This window comes from Cimex lectularius, unplaced genomic scaffold, assembly GCF_000648675.2.
Source record: "Cimex lectularius strain Harlan isolate CLEC.00 unplaced genomic scaffold, Clec_2.1 scaffold1, whole genome shotgun sequence".
NCBI classification, from domain to species: domain Eukaryota; kingdom Metazoa; phylum Arthropoda; class Insecta; order Hemiptera; family Cimicidae; genus Cimex; species Cimex lectularius.
Genome location: NW_019392813.1, coordinates 719239 through 745287, shown reverse-complemented (window position 1 = coordinate 745287; position 26049 = coordinate 719239). Strand labels below are relative to the sequence as shown.

The 26049-nt window shown below is 36.0% G+C and overlaps 1 protein-coding gene across 1 annotated transcript in view; it reads left to right on the top strand.

The window, feature by feature from the left end:
* LOC106662477 (laminin subunit gamma-1) overlaps positions 1-26049 on the top strand; it is a 275363-nt gene that overhangs the window by 123124 nt on the left and 126190 nt on the right. Inside the window, exons 3-6 of the mRNA XM_014386595.2 lie at positions 15803-15920; positions 20067-20256; positions 20513-20643; positions 20718-20887. Coding sequence (XP_014242081.1) covers positions 15803-15920; positions 20067-20256; positions 20513-20643; positions 20718-20887 — 609 coding nt within the window. The remainder of the gene's footprint in view (positions 1-15802; positions 15921-20066; positions 20257-20512; positions 20644-20717; positions 20888-26049) is intronic.

The window sequence follows — 26049 nt, the reverse complement described above, 5'->3', positions numbered from 1 at the left end:
CTTTTAAAAGGACTATAAATAAATTCTTTAGAGGCGGTGGATCCCCATTATCCATCGACTAGGTACCGAGGGTGCTGTTTATAGCATAATAGACCTTGGATCATCAAAGGGAGCGTGAGGCAATTTTTTTTGTAAAGCCTTCCGGGAAGAAATTCAAACTGTTAATTTTGTTTCTTTATAGGATCAGAAAGAAAGAAAATTTCTTAACAGAATCTCTAAAGTGAAAAATGATGGTTTTTCTGTAGTTGTTAATAATTTTTTTGTTTTTAATATTTTTAACAGATTCATTTTGAAAATGAACTAACTAGACCTCCTCCAAAGCAACAATTGTGCCATTCATCAGTAAAAACAAGCTAAATAAAGCTTTACAAAAAAGTCACCTACTTGGAATAGTTCTCGACCTAAATTCAACGAGTAATGCACATCTAAAGTCCACACGATAGGTACAAAGACTGTGGTAGAACATTGAGATTAAATCATAAGATGTCCTTAGACATTTTTCATCTCAACTAAAAACCTTAATTAATTGTAATGTATTAATTGGTCAAGCGGACCACGAAATTAGTGAATTTAATTAATTAAATGAAGTACACTTCACTAAAGCTCTCCGTCGCCATTTCAATTTTCGTCGAGAATCCAAACCGATTACACGACATTTGAAAAATGGCAAAAAGGAGGGAAAATTCAAAAGGTGGGGTTGAGATGGGAAGTTAGTGTCCGACTGGATCGAGGTCACGATAGCTCAAGTGGCAGAGCAGCGGCGTATCTAGCCGAAGGTCGTGGGTTCGAATCCCTCTCGTGCCATTAACTTTTTTTCATCTCAACTAAAAACCTTAATTAATTGTAATAATCAGACCCATGAACACTTACGGAAAAAAATTTCTTCCTATGAAGGAGGACATTGGACAAATAAATAATGTATGCTAGGTTGTTTTATAACACATAATAATGTAAAAATTAAATACTGGAAAAGAAGAGAGATTATTAGATAACGAAAAGCCTGAAAGATCAGCCCCAAACTAGCCTGGAACTGCCTAAATACTCTAAAAAATAGGGATCTACAAATAGTCTAACGCGGGTCTCTTGAAGGAATTTTAGACAAACACACATCGGAACAACACCCAAACTTCTTTTATGCTATAAATAATGGCGACATTACAAACAGACCTGGAATGATAGGTTTCTAATGCCAATGAACCCATAACTAACTGGGAACGTCTTAGACAAGCAATAAATACTATTTGCGAAAACAACCCAATGCTCCAGTAAATATCTCTTTAAAAAACAGCGCAATCCTCAGATGACCATCTGGACTTTTCTTTTCATTTTCACTTCCAACCTTTCGGCCTTAGCAGAATTTTGCTTGTCCGTTATTTCCAATTTTCTATACCCTTTAATCTGCAGATGTATATCTTTTATACTTCGCCTACCACCCTCCATACATCTTTTGACGATGCCCGACGCCGATGACCACGGTCAGTTGCTTCGGAGGATCCGCAAAGACATGTCACAATGGTACAGACAATGAAAAATGAAAGCAAGTGAGTCCATGTCACATTTAGACAAGCAAAAAATACTATTTGCGAAAACAGCTCAATGTTCCAATAAAATATATCTTTAAAAAACAGTGCAATCCTCAGATGACCATCTGAACTTTTATTTTCATTTTCACTTACAACCTTTCGGCTTAGCAGAATTTTGCTGTCAGTTTTTCCAATTCTCTATATCCTTTTGTACTGCAGATTTAGACCTTTATACTACACCTACCACCCTCCATGCATCTTTTGCCGATGATACAGCTGAACTGTCGTCTAACCACCATGGTGCGGTTGCTTCGGAGAATGTGCATGTCACAATGGTACAGACAATAAAAAACGAAGCAAGTGCGTCCATATCATATTTAAACCCCGAACCAAATCTCCTCTAACAATATACTAGAACACTGTTCCTATCACAAAATCCAACCGCATTTGTTACCGTGAGTTCCACCTAGACCTAGATGGATCAGCATACACGACTGAAACGACCAGGCCTAAACAGACACTATGGTGTACTCTACAAACGTATAGGACGACAATCCAAGCTATCGACGAAAAACAATCTACAAAACGCTACTACAACCGGTGTGGACATACGGTATAGAACTGTGGGGAACCGCTAAACTTTGCAATATCCAACATCCTACCTCCACAATGTCCTTGAAAAATCAATTCAACAAATAATTTTCCAAGTTCCACAATGATCTCTCCAGTCTTGCCCAAGCCTTGTCCAACAGAACAATTCAACAATCCCATAAAGCATTTTAACAGAAAATATCCCCGCGACATCCTTTCTGAGGAATAGGCAGTGAAGTTTATTTTAGTGTAATATTGATGATTTCTTGCTCTCAATGTAACTATGTATGTAAATATTATGTACCTATGTATCATCACATTATATGTGGTACCAGAAATTGCAGATCTTAATAAAATAATTTTTTTAAGTTCGATACCTTCTGCTGCATTTCGTCACAAGTTGCTTATGCCCAGGATGATGATGTGGAAGGCCTTCATTATAGTTCATTATCGGCAAATGTTATATTTCTTTATTTTATGATCATCTTTTTATTTAATTTTTCGACAGTGCTAAATGCTTTTTACTAAGCCAAGGCTGATTACAATTGATTACAATTAATTAAAGGTTTTAGTCGAGATGAAAAAAAGTTAATGGCACGAGCGGGATTCGAACCCACGATCTTCGGCTAGATACGCAGCTGCTCTACCACTTGAGCTATCGTGACCTCGATCCACTCGGACATCAACTTCCTATCTCAACCTCACCTTATGAGTTTCCATCCTTTTTGCCATTTTTCAAATGTCGTGTAATCTGATTGGATTCTCGACGACAAATGAAATGGCCACGGACAGCTTTAGTGAAGTGTACTTCGTATTAATTTTTTAAATTCACTAATTTCGTGGTCCGCTTGACCAATTAAATCATTACAATTAATTAAGGTTTTTAGTCGAGATGAAATCCAAACTGATTACACGACATTTGAAAAATGGCAAAAAGGAGGGAAACTCATAAGGTGAGGTTGAGATAGGAAGTTGATGTCCTAGTGGATCGAGGTCAATTAATTGTAATGATTTAATTGATCAAGCGGACCACGAAATTAGTGAATTATTAATTGAATGGAACCAAACCGTCCGTGATTTTATACTGAATTATACTTGAAGCAATTACTATATTTATGTTCAGCCTAATTTCGTTATTCTTTGCGCGCTCGCAGGGTTAGGCTTTAATGCGAAATCTCCACCGCCATAAAACATTATACAGTATTTTGTTATTATGCCAGTACGTGTGTCTTCCTTTTTAAAAAAGTCATTGCTGTCTTGAAGGAGGGTTGAACATCCGTTGGGTGTTGCTGACGAGGAGTCAAACAACTTTATAATACATGGGCTATGCCGGAATCGAACCCAGGACGTCTAGCGAGGCAAATACGAGTCGGACACCCTTACCACTCGGCCACCGCAGTCCTTCAGTGTCCTTCGTTTCGTAATCCCAGTCCGTCGGTTGGCACTCATCCACGCACTATTTTTCTATCGTTGATTCTCTGCAATATCCCGATATCGGTCAATTGGTCAATCATTAACATTTCGGTTAACTGCTTAAACTACTGAACAATCTTTCCAGAGGAGAACAATGAAGATCGATATCCCTAATAAGAATTCTATATCTTTAGGGAAAAAACGGAAATCATCTAGGATGAATTAAATTCATTTTATAGAATTACCATCTAGATGAGAGAACTTGTTTTTAATTTTATATCATTATTCACTGTTCAAACTTTTGATATTAATACATGATAAGTGATTTATTTGATTAAAAAAACTGGACCCTGTTGGTTTTTATAAATTGGTTTATATTAAAAAACTACCTCAATAAAATATTTTAAAATTCCTGAACAGAATTAAGTTAGATTAAACACTACATTCCCAATATCCAATTATTTATTATATTTCATCGGTGAATAACAAATCGAATGTAAAACTAATAATAGATAAGGAATAACTAATTATTTCGAGTCGGTAGATAACCATCTCCTTTGGCTGGTTAGGCCAATTTGTTTTATAATTAAACGATTGCTTCTGAACCATTATTTCGCCGCCTCTGAGCTGTTGTTTTATTGGTGTAATTTGATTTGTTGATAAGGCAAATCCTCTTGAGATTCATGATTTGATATGTTGATTGAGGATTGATTATCCTAAGTTTAATTGTGATTCCTCTTGGCGATTTCCCAAACACGAAGCTGAACGAATAGATTCAAGATGAACACACAAACACACACACACACACACACACACACACACACACACACACACACACACACACACACACACACACACACAGAGTAACTGGTCATTACTTATCTGGTGCAGTATTTACATTTACATTAATAAGGCATTTAATGACTTGTGGGCTTAACTACATGTAATTACTTATTCATTGGATGTAATTGTTCGTTTTTGGAACAAAATCTCAGAACATTTCACTTCCGTTTGAAATTGGAGAAAAGTGGCAATTATTACGCAATATTGCGCAATTTTCTTTCTTGATTGTTCTTTCTTTATTTTTTTATTATCAAGATGTGAGCTATCCAGAAAAGATTATTGTTCATTGAAGGTTTTCAGGCGACATCTTGTCTTTGGGATGGACTGAGCCAGAATTTACAAACCACAAGAAGAGATAGTTAGGGGGCGTCGGTTGCCGCAACGGTTTAGGCGTTGACACGGCGCTCATCACTGTAAGGTGAAGGTCCTGGGTTCGAATCCGACATACTTAAAAATGGGCTTTTTTTTTTCAAAAAGACCGGCACCCCCAGTGTTGATATAACCTCTGCTGCAGAGAACCCTCATTAAAAAAAATTAAAAATAAATAAGTAAATAAATAAATAAATAAAATATAGAAAAATAGATAGATAGATTGAGAAGGATATGTAGGTAGATAGAAAGAGAGAGAGGGTGGGAGGGGGAGTGANAGAGAGAGAGAGAGAGAGAGAGAGAGAGAGAGAGAGGAGAGAGAGACTTGCTTTCAAAAAGCCGGCACCCTGAGGGTTGATATGACCTCTGCAGTTGCGAACCCTCGTTAAAAAGAAAAAAAAATCTCTTGACGAAATGTCAATATAGCATTTTGCGTCACAAAGCCTAGAGCGCATAAATGGTTGAAATGTCATGTACTTGCAACTGCTCAAGCAGTTATCCCAACAAGGTCAGTCATATCTCATAACTACAACATGATCAAGGTACAGCCAACCCCTGAACATGTCTTTAGACAGTCACTCGAGTTTGTAAACGTACGTATGTAGCTTAAGAAAAAGATCCTGGAATCAGTTCTCAATCGGAAAATGGATTAATCAATGTCAATTAAGCTTAAATTTTGAATCTAATTCTCAATCTAAGTCTGAAGAGGGTAGCGACCGATTTTCGGACGAACAGCAGGATTTTAAGGGTAATTAAAGGCAAAAAGGAGGGAAAATTCAAAAGGTGGGGTTGAGATGGGAAGTTAGTGTTCAAGTGGATCGAGGTCACGATTGCTCAAGTGGTAGAGCATCGGCGTATTTAGCCGAAGATCGTTGGTTCGAATCCCGCTCGTGCCATTGACTTTTCAATCTCAACTAAAAACCTTAATTAACACGGAATAATGTTGAACTTACGGACACTAATACTGGTGTCGTCTATTCTCGCTTGTTTATCTTTCACTCATACTGACCCAAACCAATTGATCAGTGTCAGTTCAACATGTTCATTCATTTGCAGATTAACCAACCCCAGCAATATAATCTAATATTATCGTAGAAAAAAGTGCATATATAAGAAAATAAGTGTTGCAATCAAAAATCTTTCATAATATTTTTTTTCTTAAAAACGTCGTAGTCCTATGAAATGACTCCCATTCCTCCTCTCTCATCTACGAGGTGGGGTATAATTTGTTCAAACAACAAAACGTTTTTCATGCAGTATGTTTGCGACTCGGGTGAATTATCGTTCGGAGTTAGATTGCACTCCTCGTCTGAAAATGTTTTAAGCCAGTCTTGAACCGGTACCGGTTCGTCTGGCGCGATTTGTACAAGTCCCAGAGGCGGCAGAACGCTAATTTACTGGCTCTTTTGAATCGGTGGTATTAATCAGTGAGTGGCACCGGCCGTAATGGATTTGTTTCTCAGCTAATACCACATAATGGCCTTTACGCTACACCGGCTCGATATATCACACAGGAATAATTGCTTTATTGAAATACATGCTCGAATTCTTTGACTTATGACTAAAATAAGGATTTATACACACAATAAATGAATTCATCCTTTCGGATTTTCCTCCTTTGAGAAAAGTCAAACCAGGTTCGAGAAATCATTATAATGAATATACATTAGGTTGCTTCTGCTGCTATCCCAGGGGCGTTTGATAATGCTGATACTTCTTGCATTATATCAGCATTAGATAAATACAATTTCGACCATCACTTTACTAGATGGGTGAAGACCTACTTGGAAGGAAGGATGGTCAATATGTGCTTAGGTGATAGCACTCTTAGAATTAATGTCAAAGGTGGCTGTCCACGAGGAGGCTGTTTGTCACCTCTTTTATGGTGCATTAAACAGCTTAATAGAAGTTCTGAACAATTCAGGCTTCTACAGTCAATTATTTTCAGATGATGGTACCATAATGCTCACAGGTTGGGATCCCCTGACTCTTTCACTTCCTTTATGAGTGGTGTTGTGAAAAAGGTTTATCAATTAATCCAGCTAAACTGGAATTGATAATGTTTAGTAGGAGAAGAACATTAGGTCATTTTAAAAACCCTAAAGTTCAAGGCATAGAATTAAAGCTAGTGGATTCAATCAAATTCCTTGGTGTGACGCTTGACAGGAAACTTGATTGGAAAGATATTAATAACATATGCAGGAAAGGCAATATCAATGGTACAATGTAGGAGAATTGTCGGTAAAACATGGGGTATCAAACCATGGGTAGCCAAATGGCTTTAGTATGGTGGAAAGGTCTAGAAAATAAAGGGAACAGTAACAAATTAAGGTCATTTCAAAGACTAGGTTGTTTGATGATGACAGGAGCATTTTCAACTACACCCACCCTAGCACTTGAAATCATATCCAATAACACACCTCTACACATTGAGGTCGGAGCACTAATCAGCTGCTAGAGATTAATTAGCGAGCGTATGTTCGCGAAAATCCGAATTCCTCTCTCTGTCATGTTGTAAGGGTTTTAGGTTTTAAAAAAATAAAATTAGTGATGTACTCTTGGACTTACAATTTTAAGCCGTATCGCTCTCATCTTGTCCAGGGACTTCGGGACTCTGATTGCGACGGGCGTCTTACGTTCCTTGCACAAATGTCGATTTGGGAGGCTGATGAAAACGTTTTTCCGTTCATTCTATGGATTGATGAATCCAAGTTCACCTCCAATGGCATACTAAACGGTTGGAATTTTCCAACGTGAGCAGAGTAAAATCCAAGAATTTCGTCCTCTTGTCATCATCAGGTGGCTCACAGTATCAACGTTTGGTGTGAACTTTTCGGAAATAAATTAATTGAGCCTTATTTCTACGAAAATAATTTAAATGGTGCTCAGTCCCTCAATTTTTTGAGGGAGGTTTTACCAACACTATTAAGCGGCCCAAACACGCTCAATATTATTGCGCAATATTTAGGTTTGTGCAATATAGTTGATCGTGTGTAGTCGAAATTGAAAGGTTGTGCAATATATTGTGCTAAATTCAAATCCTTGAAAATATATTGTGCAAACGGGAAAAGCTTGTGCCGTCTGTAAGCAATATTGCGCAATATCCCATCAGTCAGTATCAACACGTGGTAGAGTACGCGTCGTCATGGCTGCCAAGGAAGCTGATAGGCAATTCATTTTCGAAGTCATTGACATTTATCAGGGAGAACCCTCACCCCAAGATACAAGACCCTTTTTCGCTACTTTTCGCTAAACTTTGTTTTGTTTCAACTATTTTGTTTCTTATTACTTAGCATAGTTTTTTGTCTGCCTTTTTGCGAGCTCTTCTTCTTTTTCGCACTGGCACCCACAGCGATAATCACACAACACAAATCACTATCACTCAACATGACTTCACTAAATGAAATTCTGGTTGGAACTAATTGCACAATATATTGCCTTGAAGGTTGTACGTCTGTGCTCGCGATTGTGCAATATATTGCACAACCATCAATATTGCCTGCATACGATACAATTTATTGCGCAATAATATTGAGCAGTGTAGGGCCTCCGTCAAAATATTGTGCAACCCACATTGTGCAATAATATTGAGCTTGTATGGGCCGCTTTAGGTGCTGTTCCTCACTAATAACTATCCAGCTTGATGATGCCCCAAACGCAATTCTTTGCAGGAGCGACGTTATTTGAATCGTCACTTCCGGTATAGGTGGACCTCATGGTCAGATCAGTTGGTCTCCTCGGTCACCGGATTTAACTCCACTTCACTATTTTCTCTGAGGCCATTTAAAAAACAGTGTCTACGCCAATCCTAACCCAGCAACCTCAGTTGAAGAATTGCTGCAAAGGATAGAAAATGTCAATCCATCTCCCCTGACTATCGCTCCGAGCACCGGTGAAGAGTGGTTAAAAAGAGCATGGAACGTGAATTTTATGACCAATTTAAAACCCGATTGCACCATTGTTTTCAGCGTAAAAAATCCTTTAAAATGATGTGTCCGAGAGAAATTCAGCCGGTCCATCTAAAAAGGACACCCTGAATGTACATATTTGAAAATGTGAAAATTCCTTGATGAAGAAAATTTCTAGATGACTTTTTAATCGAAGAATATCGATGTACACGTTGTCTGTAGGTTTAATATGAGAAACAAACTATTTGTAAAATTTCAAAAGGTAAATTACTATAATATTGTCATGGTGTCATCGTAAATAGGTACACAATACGGTTTTACAGCCCCATTCAGCACAGGAACACATACCAAATTCTTAAGAAGTATTAAAATCACAATACTTGGGTGTGGTCGCAGAGGACTAGAGAAATATTTCTGCTGACTTACAGGCCTCATTCATGTTTCTATGACAAAGGTTTGTTATAAAAATATGTAAGATTGTTTATAACGTCAAGGATTTTTTTTAGCATAGCATAGCAATACAAAAAATTTAATTTATTCATATCAAGATCACTTCTACAAAGAACTTCACTGTCGGAAAAGAAAATCGTGATTCAGTTCATAACAAAGGTTGTGTTTTATTGCCACAACTGGGTTTGCCAAGCCACGACCTCGCATTATTGCCAGCATGGGCGTTAAACAGCATTTGTTAAACGATTTAATAAACTGCAATCAGATTTTAAGTCTAAATATGAAATTTTTATCCAAAATTTGACATAAGTAATCTACAAAATGCTACTAGATCAAATAATTAAGCTGATTGAGATTTTTTTTTCAATTAATTAAGGTTTTTAGTTGAGATAAAAAAGTCAGCGTCACGAGCGGGATTCGAACCCACGACCTTAGATACGCCGCTACTCGACCACTTGAGCAATCGTGACCCCGATCCACTCGGCCACTAACTTCCCATCTCAACCCCACCTTTTGAATTTTCCCTCCTTTTTGGCATTGTTCAATTATTTTTATTAAAATAAAATTACATTAAATGTTTTTAAGTTCGCCTTTTTCAGTTTGAACCAAACATAATTGTTCAGGTAACCAGCCTGGAGTAAGCAAGGGTATCTGCTGAAAGTTAATGAACCGGCGGGTAGCGATAATTACACCCCGTCCCACTCCCACAACCGTATTACGTCCCGTCTGGCCCTCTAATTATTATTTTTGTGTCTTGAAACCTAATAAAATCTCAATCTTTAGAATGAATCAGTCTGGTTTTATATTTATATTATAATTATGATAACTTGAAACCGCTTTTTTTCTCATTAAAGGAATCAACACGGGTAATCCGATGAATCTCCTTCATGCCTGGACCTTGCAATTTTCCTCATGAACAAAGAATTTCCAGTAAGCACGAGTTGATCTCGTGCCGTGTCGAACGCTGGAAATTTGATCAAACTTGATCATTTAGAGGAAGAATTTTACAGGTTTTAGAACATTTACGCGCGCAATCTCAACCCCCAAAAAACTTTTAATAATAACACAAGAAGCTTGAAGCATTAAGTCCGATTGAGATTCAGAAAGTACCAAATCTGTTCGATAACAGGCTGAAATGGTTGTGTTTAGACTTTGTAATAAAGAAAGTTTCTACCTATTTATATCTTTGTGCTTTGTTCAGATCCAGAATTTACTGAGTACTCTTCTCTACTTGATCTTGGAAGTTGTAAAACTTAAAAACCCCAGCGTTATTTACCATCGAATGGGCATTGAACCCAAGTATTTTGTTAACATTTTCCAACTCAATTTTTCCAGATTGTCCTGTCAGAAAATAAAAACAAAACGAAGTCTGTCTTAAATCACAAACAGCTTTGGATTTAATCGTCAATACCATACTTGATTTAGGTTTGCAGAGGTCTATTTTAAAATCCATTCAGAATAAGAGTGAGTTTTATATTTCAATTAATTAAGTACTTTAGTTGAGAAAAAAGTCAGTGTCACGAGCGGGATTCGAACCCATGACCTTCGGCTAAATACGCCGCTGCTCTACCACTTGGGCTATCGTGACTTCGATCCACTCGGATATCAACTTCTCACCCTTTTGAATTTTCCCTCTTTTTTCAAATTCAAATTCAAAAGGTGGGGTTGAGATGTGAAGTTAGTGGCCACGGAGAGCTTTAGTGAAGATACACTTCATTTAACTTATTAAATTCATTAGATTTCGTGGTCCGATTGACCAAATAACATCTTTCAATTAATTAATCTTTATGTAAGGTATTGGTTGAGATTTAAAAAAAATGGCAAAAAGGAGGAAAATTAGTATTTCAAGGTTATTATATATCAGACGATTTTTTTTAAACCTAGGATGAGAAAATAATAAGCAGAACTGTATTAAATGAGACTAGACATAGAAAATAAGTTACAAAACAAAAATACCTTTCTCATAAACTTGTCCAGAAACCTTGCACAAAAAAAGTTGGAAAAAACCTTTAAAACCCTTAAATACGAATTTTTATAGCAAAAAGTACATTTTTAATTAATTAATCTTTATGTAAGGTATTGGGTGAGATTTAAAAAAAATGGCAAAAAGGAGGAAAATCAGTATTTCAAGGTTATTATATATCAGACGATTTTTTTAAACCTAGGATGAGAAAATAATAAGCAGAACTGTATTAAATGAGACTAGACATAGAAAATAAGTTACAAAACGAAAAGACCTTTCTCATAAACTTGTCCAAAAACGTTTTGTTGCAAAAAAAAAACTTTTAAAACCCTTAAATACGAATTTTTATAGCAAACAAAAACAAATACATTTTTAATTATTTAATCTTTATGTAAGGTATTGGTTGAGATAAAAAAGTCAGTGTCACGAGCGGGATTCGAACCCACGACCTTCGGCTAGATACGCCGCTGCTCTACCACTTGAGCTGTCGTGACCTCGATCCACTCGGACACTAACTTCCCATCTCAACCCCACCTTTTGAATTTTCCCTCCTTTTTGCCATTTTTCAAATGACGTGTAATCTATTTGATTCTCGGCGACAAATGAAATGGCCACGGATAGCTTTAGTGAAGATATACTTCATTTAAAAATATTAAATTCACTGATTCTCGTGGTCCGCTTGATCAATTAATATCTTTCAATCGATTAATTGAGGCCACGATATCTCAAGTGGTAGAGTACCGGCGTATCTAGCCGAAGGTCGTGGGTTCGAATCCCGCTCGTGACACTGACTTTTTTATCTCAACTAAAATCCTTAATTAATAGAAAGATATTAATTGGTCAAGTGGACCACTAAAATTAGTAAATTTAGTGAGTTTTATGTTTTCTCTTATTGAAAAAGAAAGGAGGAGAAAAACAGAAAAGGAAGAAAACAGTACTGAACTCCTGGATGAAATCATCCTCTGTAATTTCGCGTAATAGCCCTCGGGATGAGTTTCAGCTTTTTGCCCCTTCAGGTACCACACCGTGAAAATGAAAGAGCCAAAAAAATATTAAATTACAGGAGATAAACGGTAGACAGTACAAACGATTTTTTTTTCTCTCCCAAGGAAAGGAGATAAAAATCGTATAGGGCGACATGATTTATCCCCGTGATATCAAATGTCTCAACAGAGTGACATCCCCGTTGCATCACGACATTACATAATTTTCTTCATTGTGTATATTTTAGTTGTGTGGAAACATGTCGGCCTGAAATGGCTCCTTGTTGAGTAAAAAAATTAATCTTTAAATCTCGTGACTGGATTATCAAGTTCCCGAAGCACGTAAACCAACTGAACTAATTATTCGTCCTTTAATTATTAGTAATTAACCAAGATACAGTTCCAGTGACAAAAGTGTTTTCTTATTCTACAGGCCTTCGCTGGTCGTCTACTGTTAATGAATATTCAAATTGTGTACCATGATCTCGTAGACCACCCGGACAAAATGGAAATATCGGCCTGATCCTTGAAACGGTGGTCTCGCCCTGAAAAGTTTTTGTCTTCTCTAATTGAATACCGGCCTTTATTAGTTTCCCCCAATTAGGGATGGTGCCACCGAACCCTTAACTACCGGGCACTCCTTGACTATTTTGTCGGAGTCCTCGAAAGAAAAAAAAAATTGTTTGTCGAGGGTTTTCTGTTTACTTGTCGTGATTAGAGGTTGTGCCGCGTCATTTGCCTTGGTTTTCATTTGTTAGTTAACAAAGATTTAAATTTCAAAAAATAGATTTATTAAAAATATCCTATAAAATGTTCCGCATGATCATAATTGTAAAACTTCTAGCTTATGATTCTCTAGAAAACCACTGTACATCGATCAAGATTCCATGGTTCATTTTTTTTTACTTATATCATTCATTTTATGTATTTTTTCATGTTCATTTCATTATGATACTCTTCGGCTCATCGGCCCTAGTAAAAAAGGAGTATTGCCTGGGAGCGTTCTTAGACGTAGCACAGGCTTTCGACCGGGTCTGGCATCCAGCCATACTTATTAAACTTAAGCGCTTCCTATTCTCTCATTATTACCTTTTATTGAAATCATACCTAACTGATCGCTGTTTCAGAGTGAGGTGTGGCAATGAATTCTCGGAAGTCAAACAGGCCGGTGTACCGCAAGGTAGTATCCTTGGTCCTGTCCTATACATCATTTATACTGCTGACCTACCAATACATCCGGGCTGTTATCACCACCTACGCGGACGACACCGCAATCCTATCCTCTAACTCGAATCCTGTCCAAGCTACCTCCAATATCCAGGAACACCTTGAGCTTATTACCAGAAGACTGGTGTAAAAAATGGAGGACAAGACTGAACGAAGAAAAATGCACTCAGTGTACTTTTGCTGAAAAAGCAGAATTGCCCTCCATTGTACATCGAAAGCAAAGAGATACCAGTTTCCACTGAAGTCAAATACCTGGGACTATATCTCGACAGCAGACTGACGTGAAATCCGCACACAAGACTTAAAAAACGACAACTTAATAAAAGACTTGGACTACTACGAAGACTTTTAAGACCGAAATCGACAAATCGAATCTTTGACGATTAAGACAAAACCAACACTGTACAAGACTTTACTAAGACCAATATGGCCATATGGAGTGGAACTTTGGTGTACTGCCAAACCACCCAATATCCAATCGAAGGTCCTTAGACAAATTGTCCAAGCACCTGATTATGTCACCAACCTCACTATCCACAAAGACCTCAACATTCCTTTTGTCAACGACTAATCCGGTCCAGATTCCATACCTTGCATACCAACCTTTGGAACCATCCTAACCATACTGCTCCAGCCCTATTCACTCATTCCCATCCTGACAACCCACCACGTCGCCTCACCCGACGATGGCCTCGGGACCTCCTTGACCCTTAATCATACACACTGAGTGCCAGCTGACTCCTCAAAGCATGTGTTCTACCGGTGCAGTGCTGGCATTAGTGCTATTTTTATGCTGTGTGATATATTTATCATGTGTACATATTTGTATAGTATACTATCCTGTATAGATAACAAATAAATTTTTAAAAAATCTTGCAACAGATACTACTGCTGAAACTCACATTCTTCCTTTGTAGCACACCATCTCATCTAAAAATTCTACTTACCTGATCTCAAGTGAGCATATTAAGTTTGTTATTTTTCACCATACACGGCAGACTTTTAAAAATTCACCCTTTCTTTTCCTGACAATACAGAAATCTTCTTTGCAAACCTCGATCCTGTCCTAGGAGTTCGATTCCCCCAAGACCACCTTTCCTTAGAACCATGGTACCGTAAATGAATGATAAAAGCAAAAAAAAAAAAATCCGAATATATTAAAACGTAATTCGTTCTCCCTCCTTTACGTGAGTCAAATTTCACTTCCTACAGCAGATACTTGGGAAGCGGAATCCACATATTCAACATAAAATGGCAGTATTGAACTACAGTTACCATTTTTTTTTGGTCTTACTATTTCAGTATTGGCCACAAGTAGGAGTGTCAAGAAGGACCGGGCGGAGCCGACCCGGCAGCAACGGACGAACCGGCGGATAAAGCGGGCTTATCCTTTCTTAAATAATTTCAATTTATACAATTACTTTCCGTACAGTGGTCTCTACGGAGACGTGGATAAAAACCATTTACATCGAAATATTTATGGAAAAGTCCACGTCTGCTAGACCACCGGAGCTATATCAGGGCTGAATATATGCAAAACCCTGGAGGAAGCCTTATCATATCGTTTTTGTTTTTCTGTGGGTCAAACCAGGCACATCCCACACAGTCTCTGGTCTTTGAACCATCGAGGGGGGGGGGAAATAGGGGTTTGAAGGACATATAGCATAGATGTCACAGAGGAAGACCGAATTCACCGCCACCAGAGGAATTTCGGAATAATCCCTAAGTAATGTAACGAACAATTTGGTGTAGTGAACCTCATATTCCGATACAAAACTTGTCCAGATATCATTTTTATACAGGGAAAAGTTAAGTTTAGCAGTCTCTAGGTACGCCATATAACTTATACGCCATATATACTATTACTGGAACTGAACGGAACGGCTAAAAAATCGAACATTGCTAAGATCCTTCCAGTCAAAAATCTTCGGCGCTATCTCTGAAGCGTCTGTCTTTGTGAGGACTCTCCACTCAGACCTCAATTCATTTTGATACTGATCTACTCAAATCCCATACCTCAAATTCCACCCCACATTAACAGTCAACACCTTCATCCTTGATCTTTCCATTCTGACCCTCCTAGGAGGTTGAGACGTCGCTGGCTTCGCGACCAAATGCGCACATAAAGTCATTGGCTGAATAATGTCGCTGGCTCACTGTACACCCGGTCTGTCGATAGTTGGGCATCTTAAAATTTGGAACAGATTCGGGCAGCCTTTCCGACTGCTTAGTCCGGGTATCGGCCGACTAGAATCGCTTGGGTGTCCTTATACGTCTTCATGACCACAACAACCAAAATTCTGTAGCGTCCGTGGATCTTAACAGTCATTGTCAAGTTTTCCAATTTTTTTCTTTCATTCATTTGGCTGAATCTCCATGGGTTATTCGTACCATCTCCGCAAATAATTTTTGTATGAATTTTACATAATTTTTACTAAGTTGTTAACGTAATTTTAAGCAAAAGTTGACCTAACAACGTTCTCAGTTTTAATAGCACACTATTATTTATTATTTATTTTTATTTTTTTTTAGGTAAGGCTTACGATCTGACCTACATTCGGCTTCTGTTCGTTTCCCCGAGGCCAGAAAGTTTAGCCATATACAAGAGAGTCAAAGAAAACGGACCCTGGATTCCCATGCAATATTACAGGTAATGGAAACTCCAATAAATATTTTAAATAAGATTATCAATCAGGTGTTACGTTAATGTTAAGTTTTTTCAATTAATTAATATTTATGAAAGGTATTGGTTGAGATAAAAGAGTCTGCGTCATGAGCGGGATTCGAACTCACGACCTTCGAGAAGCGGCGTATTTAGCCGAAGGTCGTGGGTTCGAATCCCGCTCGTGACACTGACCTTTTTATCTCAACCAATACCTTTCATAAATATTAATTAATTGAAAAAAGTTAATTGGTCAATCCGACCACGAACTGTAATGGAGTTAATGTTAAGAACAAACCAAATATATTTAAAATTCTACGATAGAGAAGTGTCATAAATATAATTAATTTTTTAATAAAAATCTACGAATTTATAATTAATAGTTATTGATAGATGATTTGTCCAGCTTTATTGAAATATTAGTCTTTATTTAATTTTTTAACGCCTGGAGAACAGAAAAACGGCTCTAAGAATAGACTAAACCATCACGACTTATCGGCTCTGCGGAATGGTATCAAGAACCTTTTGAAGGGGGTAGCTTTTTCCTCCCTCCCGTTAATTTAATATTTGCATTTTATTTTGTATAATTAATTTAATTTAATTTAGTTTAAAGTTTTATAAATGGCAAAAGTTTTGTAAATTATAATTTTCATAGAAAATTATTGCAATAGGTAAAAACAGTTTTGTTGTTAACACAATTTTATCACATATTGCCACTAATTTAAATCCAAGTCCATGGAATTCAAAAATAAATGTATAAATGTGCATTCCTCTGTTGGCCATTCATCTCTGGTGAAGAAGAATTTCTGCATGAGGGTCGCTCTACGGTGCTCTTGAGTTTTGCATCTGGAGATCGGTGGTTAATGGTTTAGGGCTCAACTCCGCAGTCACAGAGGTCGTTGTCGATAATGCAGAACCTTTTTAGTAGTAAGTGCCATCATGGTGTATCCTTAACTTTATCCTTGAAGAACGTTTTGGTTCCACACTGGAAGAATCCCATTTCACCCGTTTCACCATAGTCCTTTCTATGGTCATGTTTTTGAGGTATGTCACTGGTACCTGTGTGAACGTGGTAACCATGTCCATCTAAGGCTGCCCTTTTAGCATATTAATCTGCCAACTCATTTCCATCGACTCCAACATGTGCTTTAACCCATTCCATTTTTATGTGCACCATAAATTATTTTCTAATTCCCAGAAAATTTTTCATAGTTTTTTTACCTCATTGTTGTGGATCTGACAGTTCTTAATAGTCTTTAGGCCTGTCAGTTTTAAGGACAACTATGTTACTGGCCTTCCACTCCAGTGTTGAACTTACTTTCGATTCATTGTAGGGCATCCCATATAGCTAAAATTTCTGCTTGATTGTTACTATACCAGTGGCTAATTTATACATTTCATTGTGGATTTCTGTTCTTAGTGCTATGCAGTGTTGGGCAAAAATTAGTCATGTCTAATGATTAATGATTGATCACTCAGACTGTTAGTCATGATTGGTAGTAATTTAGTCATCAATCACATATGGAAACTAATGACTAATTTAGTCATCAATCACATATGGCGACTAATGACTAATTTAGTCATCAATCACATATGGCAACTAATGACTAATTTAGTCATCAATCACATATGGCAACTAATGACTAATTTAGTCATCAATCACATATGGCGACTAATGACTAAATTAGTCATTAGTTGCCATATGTGATTGATGACTAAATTAGTCGTGACTAGTAATTAAATACGAGGCATGACTAATTTAGTCACAATATAGTTAGTCATGACTAAATTTCGATAAATCATGTTCAAATGGGCGCTCAAAAAATGAAAAATACACTTCATCACTTTTAAAAAATTTTCTAACAGAAATTTATTTCATCAAAACCAAAATCCTTCAACACCTTATTTAACAAAAATCAATCTTCCAATTATAAGTAAAACTCCATCATTATGAAAAGCCAAAAAATAATGATAATGATAATAATAATAATAATAATAAAACAAAATAAAATAATCCTATAACAAGCTACACTTTGAAAAGTAAATATGTTTACATAACCGATCAATGTAAAAAATAGTTCTTTGAATTAAAATGTATTCCACTTAAAAGGAGAGATTTCTACATTATTTGGAAAATACACCATCTTGATTGTAATAAAATAGACATGTAGAAAAATTATGTAACTTTGGTTTTCGTTTATGATAACAATTTTTGAAGGTTGGCCTTGAGCTCTCATCTCAAAATTTTTATCTGGAGTCGGTTGGATTTTGGTAAGTTGGTCATTGTAGCCAGAGTTGGGCGAAATCAAACTAATTCAATCATGATTAAACTTCAATCAAAATTCTTAATCATGATTTAATTAGTTAGATTTTGCCCAACTCTGGTGCTATGAAAGTGAATCCATCATCCTCTGGTCCCACCTTGCTTTCATCTGTGTAGACTTCAATCCTTCTTACGTCTTCTTCTGAGTCACTTTCAGGAATACCACCTTGAATGTCTTGAAAATAATACAGAAAATAGTTATTATTATTATTTTTTTTTAGTACACAATCGCAGTAATGATTTGCCATATTAAAGAAATTTCCAGTTATAAAAGTATGAACGTCAATAGAGTAAGTAAAAAGTGAAAATTTCACCAAGTTTCCACACGGTTAAGGTTTGAAAAGTTCCAGCTTTTCTCATCAAACTTTGATAAAAATAATTGTTATTATTATTAAATACTTTATTGTATAAAAAACGTTATTGCACAGACAGTACGTAAAATTGAAGGCTTGACTAATTTCTTCTAACTTTTTTCATCTCCTTTTGAACGTCCATAAGTTATTAATTCTTGTTATAATGATTATTTACTGGGCGTGGTGGTGGCCACAACGGTTTAGGCATTGAAACGGTGTTCATAATTGTAAGGTAAAGGTCCCGGGTTCGAATCCAGTGACATACTTACAATTTTTTTTCACCAGCACCTTGAGGGTTCACATAATCTCGTATTTGAAATACCCTCTTACAAATAAATAAACAAATCAAAATTATTATTTACATGTAATAAATATATTATTAATTATTTAAAAAAATATAGCAGGTAAAATCTGGGGGTTGACAAGAAAATATGCTCTAGATGTAAATCATGACTATGATCTTAACATGTTGTCTGGACTGATGAAGTGAAACTAAAAACAAAACAAAGAAAAAGCAAAAATACAGAACATGTATTTTTTTTAAATATTGCTGGAGCCATGAAAGCATCCACAGCTGGTATGAAGACAATATTAGTACTAATTCCCCTACACCAAATAGTACTGAGCACTGTAAAGAAAACGATTCTTAACATCAACAAAGAAGAATATCCAAAATGATTAAGACTTAAATGAATGGAGAAGAAGGAGAGAATATGCAACACTCATGGCACCTAGGGGGCACCTTAACCTCATGAACAGATGAATTTAAACTAATATTACAAAACAAACAGCACTAAAAAGGAGAAAAAATCCTTAGAGAAAGAAAACATTTTTTGTGGGTCCACCAATGTGTCCAGGACGCGAGAAGGAGTATTTGGCCCCAAAACTAAATATTCAGAGCCCTTAGTATAACCTATATCTTTCAAGCCAAAATCTGGTGAGTGGTGTACTGAATTTGAATTAAACCGAGGGTATAAAAACAAAAGACATGTCCAGGCATCAGAACATTAAACTCAAATATCACCACCTAGAAAATGGTGCTGAATTGCAAAACCAAATTGAACAGGTTAGATGCTCATAACTCACTTTGCTTGATCTCAGGACTCTCAGAGTAGAAAGGAAAAGAGAAAAAGATGTGCTTGCAAGAAAAGGGTCTGCTACACCATTTATAGGACTTGAACCATTTAGGCTAAAGAGATCCATACTATCAATGAGCTCCTTAGGAAAGACAATGGTGAAAATGAAAAAATAATGGAATTCATACATCAGACACAAACAATCCAAAAATTTCTTGGTGAGATCTGGAAAGAAAGAAACAATAAAAGGCATCATAGAAAGCAAGAAGAGACTGTGAATCCTAACTAGAACTCTTAGCAGGACACTGCAAACTGAATAGGCACATGAGAGGGATTAGTATCACCATTACAATAATTGATTTTGTTTTCTTTGTTTTTTCAGCTCAGACTGCCGTAGGATGTATGGTTTGGAGGACCGTCGTTCGATAACCACAGGAGAAGCCGAATCGACCCCACTTTGCACTTCAGAATATTCAGGCATTTCTCCGCTGACTGGGGGAAACATCGCCTTCTCAACAGCTGAAGGAAGGCAACATGCTTTCATCAACTTTGACAGAAAACCAGCACTTCATGTAAGCTATTTGAAATAGTTCAAGCCTGAAAAATAACCAGGATCAACAAATTTTATCTATCTTTTGAACAATTTATATGCTGTAAGCAGATTTCATCTGAACATATTTTGGCTTATATTATAGTATAATAATAAAAGGACGATCTACAATTTTTATTTAAAAAGGGCTAGCATTTGAATAAAAATGAAAAAAGGCTTACCTTATTTTAGCTAACTGAGAGGATTATTCATCAATGTGATTTCTATGTTTTTTAAAGGATTTTGTAACTGCCACAGACATTCGAATAACTCTAAACCGAATGAACACATTTGGTGATGAAAATTATGGAGCTGAAAATGTCCTCAGTTCATACTACTATGCCATCAGTGAGATATCTGTCGGTGCCAGGTAAATAATTACAATTTAAATTACATAAGTAATAGTTATTTTCTTTAAATTGGTTGATTAATGGTTTTGTCCAGGTGCAAGTGCAATGGCCATGCCAATCGCTGTGAATACGATTATAACCTGTACAAAAAAGTGTGCGCATGTCAGCACAACACGACAGGCGACGACTGCGAACAGTGCATGCCGTTCCATTTTGACCAACCATGGAAAAGAGCATCAGATACTGACACTTCAGCATGCCAACGTAAGTAATTTTTTGTTGTACATTTTTACACAGTTGAGGATAGTTGACTAGAAAAAAAAAACTACTTCAAGCCTGTATTTTCCAGTTCATGTTTAAACCAACGAATTTAACAAAATTATACTTACTAAAAATCAGTTTGATATTGAGAATAAAACTTTATAAATATGTTTACATTATTAACACTTTTGCAAATATTTTGACAATAGAAAGAAACAACAAAGAAAAGAACAATAGAATGTTTTGTACTTTTGGTACAATAAAACTTGGCCCGAGAGGTGTTACGTAAAAACAATATGCAACCCAAATATGCTATAAAAATGTAGCCTTTAAATTGAAAATCTTCATGAATATACATAAATATAGGGGTTACTTATTGGGTCCATCTTCAGTCGCATTGAACTACTCAAACAAGTGTCAGCATTATGCCATATTCAGTGAGGAACTGAACAGATGAACCTGTGTATGAAAACCCAGTAAGTGACACAGGGCCGGTTCAGCATGAGTTCACCGATCTGCAAACCATCACCCAACATCAACTCTATGCATAGTTAAATATAAAAGTATGAGAAATGACTTCTTATGGTCTGCAGAGCGATGAACCTGTAGTATGGTTATTTTGCAATCATCCTAGTCTGCCTGAGCTAGGTGTTTTAGACTGCAAGCTTTGATACATCTTCAGTGCAGTACAAATTTGATGATTGGAAGAAAAATTGAGTGCATTTGATTTTATTAATTTTCTTTGTACAGTAGCTCTTTAAAATAAATTGTATGGGCATTTCTTACTGTACTAAGAAAGTAAGATAATGATTTTTTAATCTTACGTTAAATAAAAATTTACTGATGCTTAAGATGATGAGATGCCATGCAAAAAAGGCAGAAAAATAATGCGTATATTTAAGGCCTTGGCACTTATCACTATGCAGCATTTAAGTCATAACAGATTACCATCTCACATGTACAAAATCAGAATGACAGAGCAGCACACATGCAATTGCGATGGCACATCTGTCACCGATGCTGATCATGTCTTTTTAGCATGTCCAACTTTTTCAGGTGAACGAGATAAATTGTGCAGTGATGGTCAAACAAAGGGTACCGTTGCCCACAAAAATGTCGATAATATTAACGATAACATCAAATTTAAAATTACTACAGGCAAATGTAAACATGGCCTATAGTACCAACCTCCCCATGTATTAAAGCATTATACTTTTAATGTGATACAAAAATCTAATACAAACATAATTAAATTATGCAGTATATTTATTAAAGTTATTGTTAATGTATCAATTTATAACTATTTTTTTGTACTGATTAATTTCTTTTATTTACTAAAAAATAGAACATTTGTGAAACTTTATGGCTACATGAACCCCTCTGTTGTAGTACGTTTATGCGCCACCACGTGGCGTACCAAAATGATCCGAATTAATTTGACCTTTTTTTTTCTATCAGGCTTCAAATATTGCCATTTTATAAACGGATTTATTACCCCTGACAATATACAATTGCCGCTAATCGGTTTAGAAAATTGTTGAAATAATAATAATCACTAATTTTTGAGTGTGTAGTGGTTAGTGACCGTTAGTCGGTGATTATTCAGAAATCGTGAGATGCGGTCTGATGTGATGTAGGTTTCAGAAAAACATTTTCTTTATCGTGCCAACGTTTCGATCTTTATTGAGATCATCTTCAGGACTCAATAAAGATCGAAACGTTGTTAGGATAAAGAAAATGTTTTTTCTGAAACATACATCACATCAGACCGCATCTCACGATTTCTGAATAATCATCGACTAATTTTTGATTAGAGACAATGCAATGATCTCTAACATTAAATTAAGATTTGGCATTTTTTTGGCAAACTTTTATTCAAAACCATGAAGATTCTCAAATCTTTGGCGTTTTCTTAAAAAAAAAATTCCCAGTTGTAGGAAATTGAGATGAAGACATTCTACCGCGTTCAAAGGGTAGTAATTCGTGTTCATTAAGTACGGAACAACAGACATTCGTTTGAGCAGCATTAGAATTAAAGAAGTTTCACTTTCTTGTTAAGTACAAAGGTATTCATTAGGCAGAGCGGATGGTACGAATTATAAACGTCTGCGCATGAAGATCAGCCTTCGTGATTCCGCCTATTCTCGCTTGTTTTCGATGATCGGTGCAACTCTTCATAAAAAGGTAAAGAAATTACGATTGTTAATATTCCTAAAGTAAGTGATGTACTTTAGGTTTTATTGAAAAAACGTTTTCAGATAACCTGAAGCGAATCCTCCAATTATTCCTTATTCGGATGGCGTTTTTCCTGTTCTAACCATCTGTTATTTCCAGAAAAGCCTCACGACCCTCCTTCCCGTCTCCTTCCCGAGAGGACGTTGTCATCATCACACGTCTCTTGATGATCCAGGGGAAAAACTGATTTTGTCATATCAATATTTATTAAAGTAGCCTAGACTTGGTCTCGATTTTTTTCATAACGTCTACCCTTTGAATATTCTCTATTCCAAAACCGCGTCTCTTATTCTTTTATTTAAATGCCAGATAAGGTTGCTTAAACCTTGGTTAATTTCTTCAAATCCTACCGATTTCTATCCTAAATACAAAACAACCTTTTTTTTTTATAAAGTTCTTTCTATGGATGAAAAATTATAACGAATCATGTCAGAACTGAAAAATCTCCATCGGTTTTCAAAAATAATATGCTTAAGATAGCTTTAAACAGAGACAATGCTTTTATTTTTCTGGTAATTCTCTGGATAAATTAGTTTAGCTTTCAGTTTACTTTTAGAAGTTTCTCTTCGTTTCCTTCCATTGATATAAATCTATTTTTTATATAGGTTACTTTAGGAATAAGAAAAGCATGCAGCATCACGATTCTCAAAATTAATCTAAATCTTAATAATTTTATTTATTTTTTTTTTTTACAATGCACATTTTGACGATATTTCATATTTGCTTTATAAAAATTTAAAAAAAATTATCTGGATCATTCGGTTTCAAAATGCAATTTGTTACTGGAAAGTTTTAATTTACGATCATCGTGAATCTTGTTTGGGCCATTATTCAAAACGGCCGTTATTCAAGTTTAAGCTAACCTGATTTAATTAAGCATTAATAATAATTGCGATTTTTTTTACGTTAACCGCGACTTGATTGACCGCTGCAGTAAAACCGTTTATTATCCTCCCCGGTGCGTGTTCAACAAATAATAAAAAAAATGAAATGCATCGATCAACGTTCTAATCCAGGCCTTTGAAATAAGCAGTAAAAAAAATCTCAGACAAGATCTGGTTGCAGTTCTGCCTTACTTGCACCTAAGGTCCATTCATATTCAACTGTACCTTTGATTTAATTGGGCCCGAAGAAAAAAAAACTCAGCTTTTCTTAAGGATAAAATAAATAAAACGAACAAACGATGAGGAGCAGATATAAAAATTCTAAGTAACATTTCATTAGTACGTTTTTTTACTCAGAGATTGTTACTAATACCGTACATTGGTTTAATTAACTTTTCCTTTAATAGGAACGAAAGGATTAATAAATATTCCATTAAGCGCCAGGGAGCGGGTCAACCAAGTCATTAGCAGTACTCATCAATCTTGAGGATTAATGAATTGCAAAAAATTAATTAATCACAGAAAGTACAAAATGCGGGCTTGTAACATGAAAGCTGTCGGATGAATCGGAGTTCTGACTTTAAAGTTTAAAGTTGGATTAAAGACAATGTATAAATCGTTTGGCTTGACAACACTAACGTCTTATCCTTCCCTTTGATTTTACTCGAGTTTGTAATAAGAAAAATTGGCTGAAAGGTGCAAAATCAACGGATTTTAGTGTACGGCTGTGGGACAACATGCATACATTGAAATCATAGAGCTTGAACCAAAAGAAAAGTAAACTTAAGATTAATAAACATAGGCAAGTAAAGAAACTATTTTAAAAATGTACATGCAAGTGAGAGTTTATTATGAGTATCTTTGGTAATCACCATGTAAAAAAATGAACCATAAAAATTTTAACTTATTTTTTTACCTTTAATATTAACTACAAGAAATGTATTAACAATAGAATAGAGGGGCGTCGGTGACCGCAACGGTTTGGGCGTTCACACGGCGCTCATCACTGTAAGGTAAAGGTCCCTGGTTCGAATCCAGCGGCCCTGCATTCCAACTCGACATACTTGCAAATGGGCTTTTTGTTAAAAAAAAAAAAACCCCGGCACCCTGATGATATGACCTCTGCAGTTGCGAACTTTCGAAAAAAAAAACCTTACCCAAAATATGTTTTTAACTTCACTAATTTCGTGGTCCGCTTGACCAATTAATACATTACAATTAATTAAGGTTTTTAGTTGAGATGAAAAAAAGTTAATGGCACGAGCGGGATTCGAACCCACGATCTTCGGCTAGATACGCCGCTGCTCTACCACTTGAGCTATCGTGTCCTCGACCCACTCGAACACCAACTTCCTGTCTCAACCCCATTGAAAAATGGCAAAAAGGAGGGAAAACTCAAAAGGTGGGGTTGAGATAGGAAGTTGATGTCCGAGTGGATCGAGGTCACGATAGCTCAAGTGGTAGAGCAGCGGCGTATCTAGCCGAAGATCGTGGGTTCGAATCCCGCTCGTGCCTTTAACTTTTTTTCATCTCAACTAAAAACCTTAAATAATTGTATGTTTTTAACCTTCTCTAATATGGGGATTATAGTTAATTTCTACATCAGTAACCATACAAAACAGTTTAACAAAGCAATAGCCGTTTTTCAGTCTAAAAAGTACATTTTAAAACTATTTTATATTAAACTGTAAATTTTTGCACAGAATAGAGCTAGTTGTAAGATTCCGAGCTTTAGAACTGCTTCAAAAATAATTTTTGAAAAGTTGTTCTTTTTCACTTTCCGGTACACCTGTCTTCTAAACATCTCTTCATATTGAAACAGTTTCTTTTTAATTTTGCAGAGCAATAATTGGCAAATAATTGTGGTGAGCCGTTATTTAAAATAAAACACTCACAAACAAAAAATAAATTTATTTATTAAAAAATATTGTGTAAAAATTAGTCACAACTTTATAGTAAACTCCTCTAAAAACCCTAGCCGTATTCCACTAAGAAAAATAAAACCAAAAAATTGGTTGTGATAGATAAATTAAATTTTCAACAGAT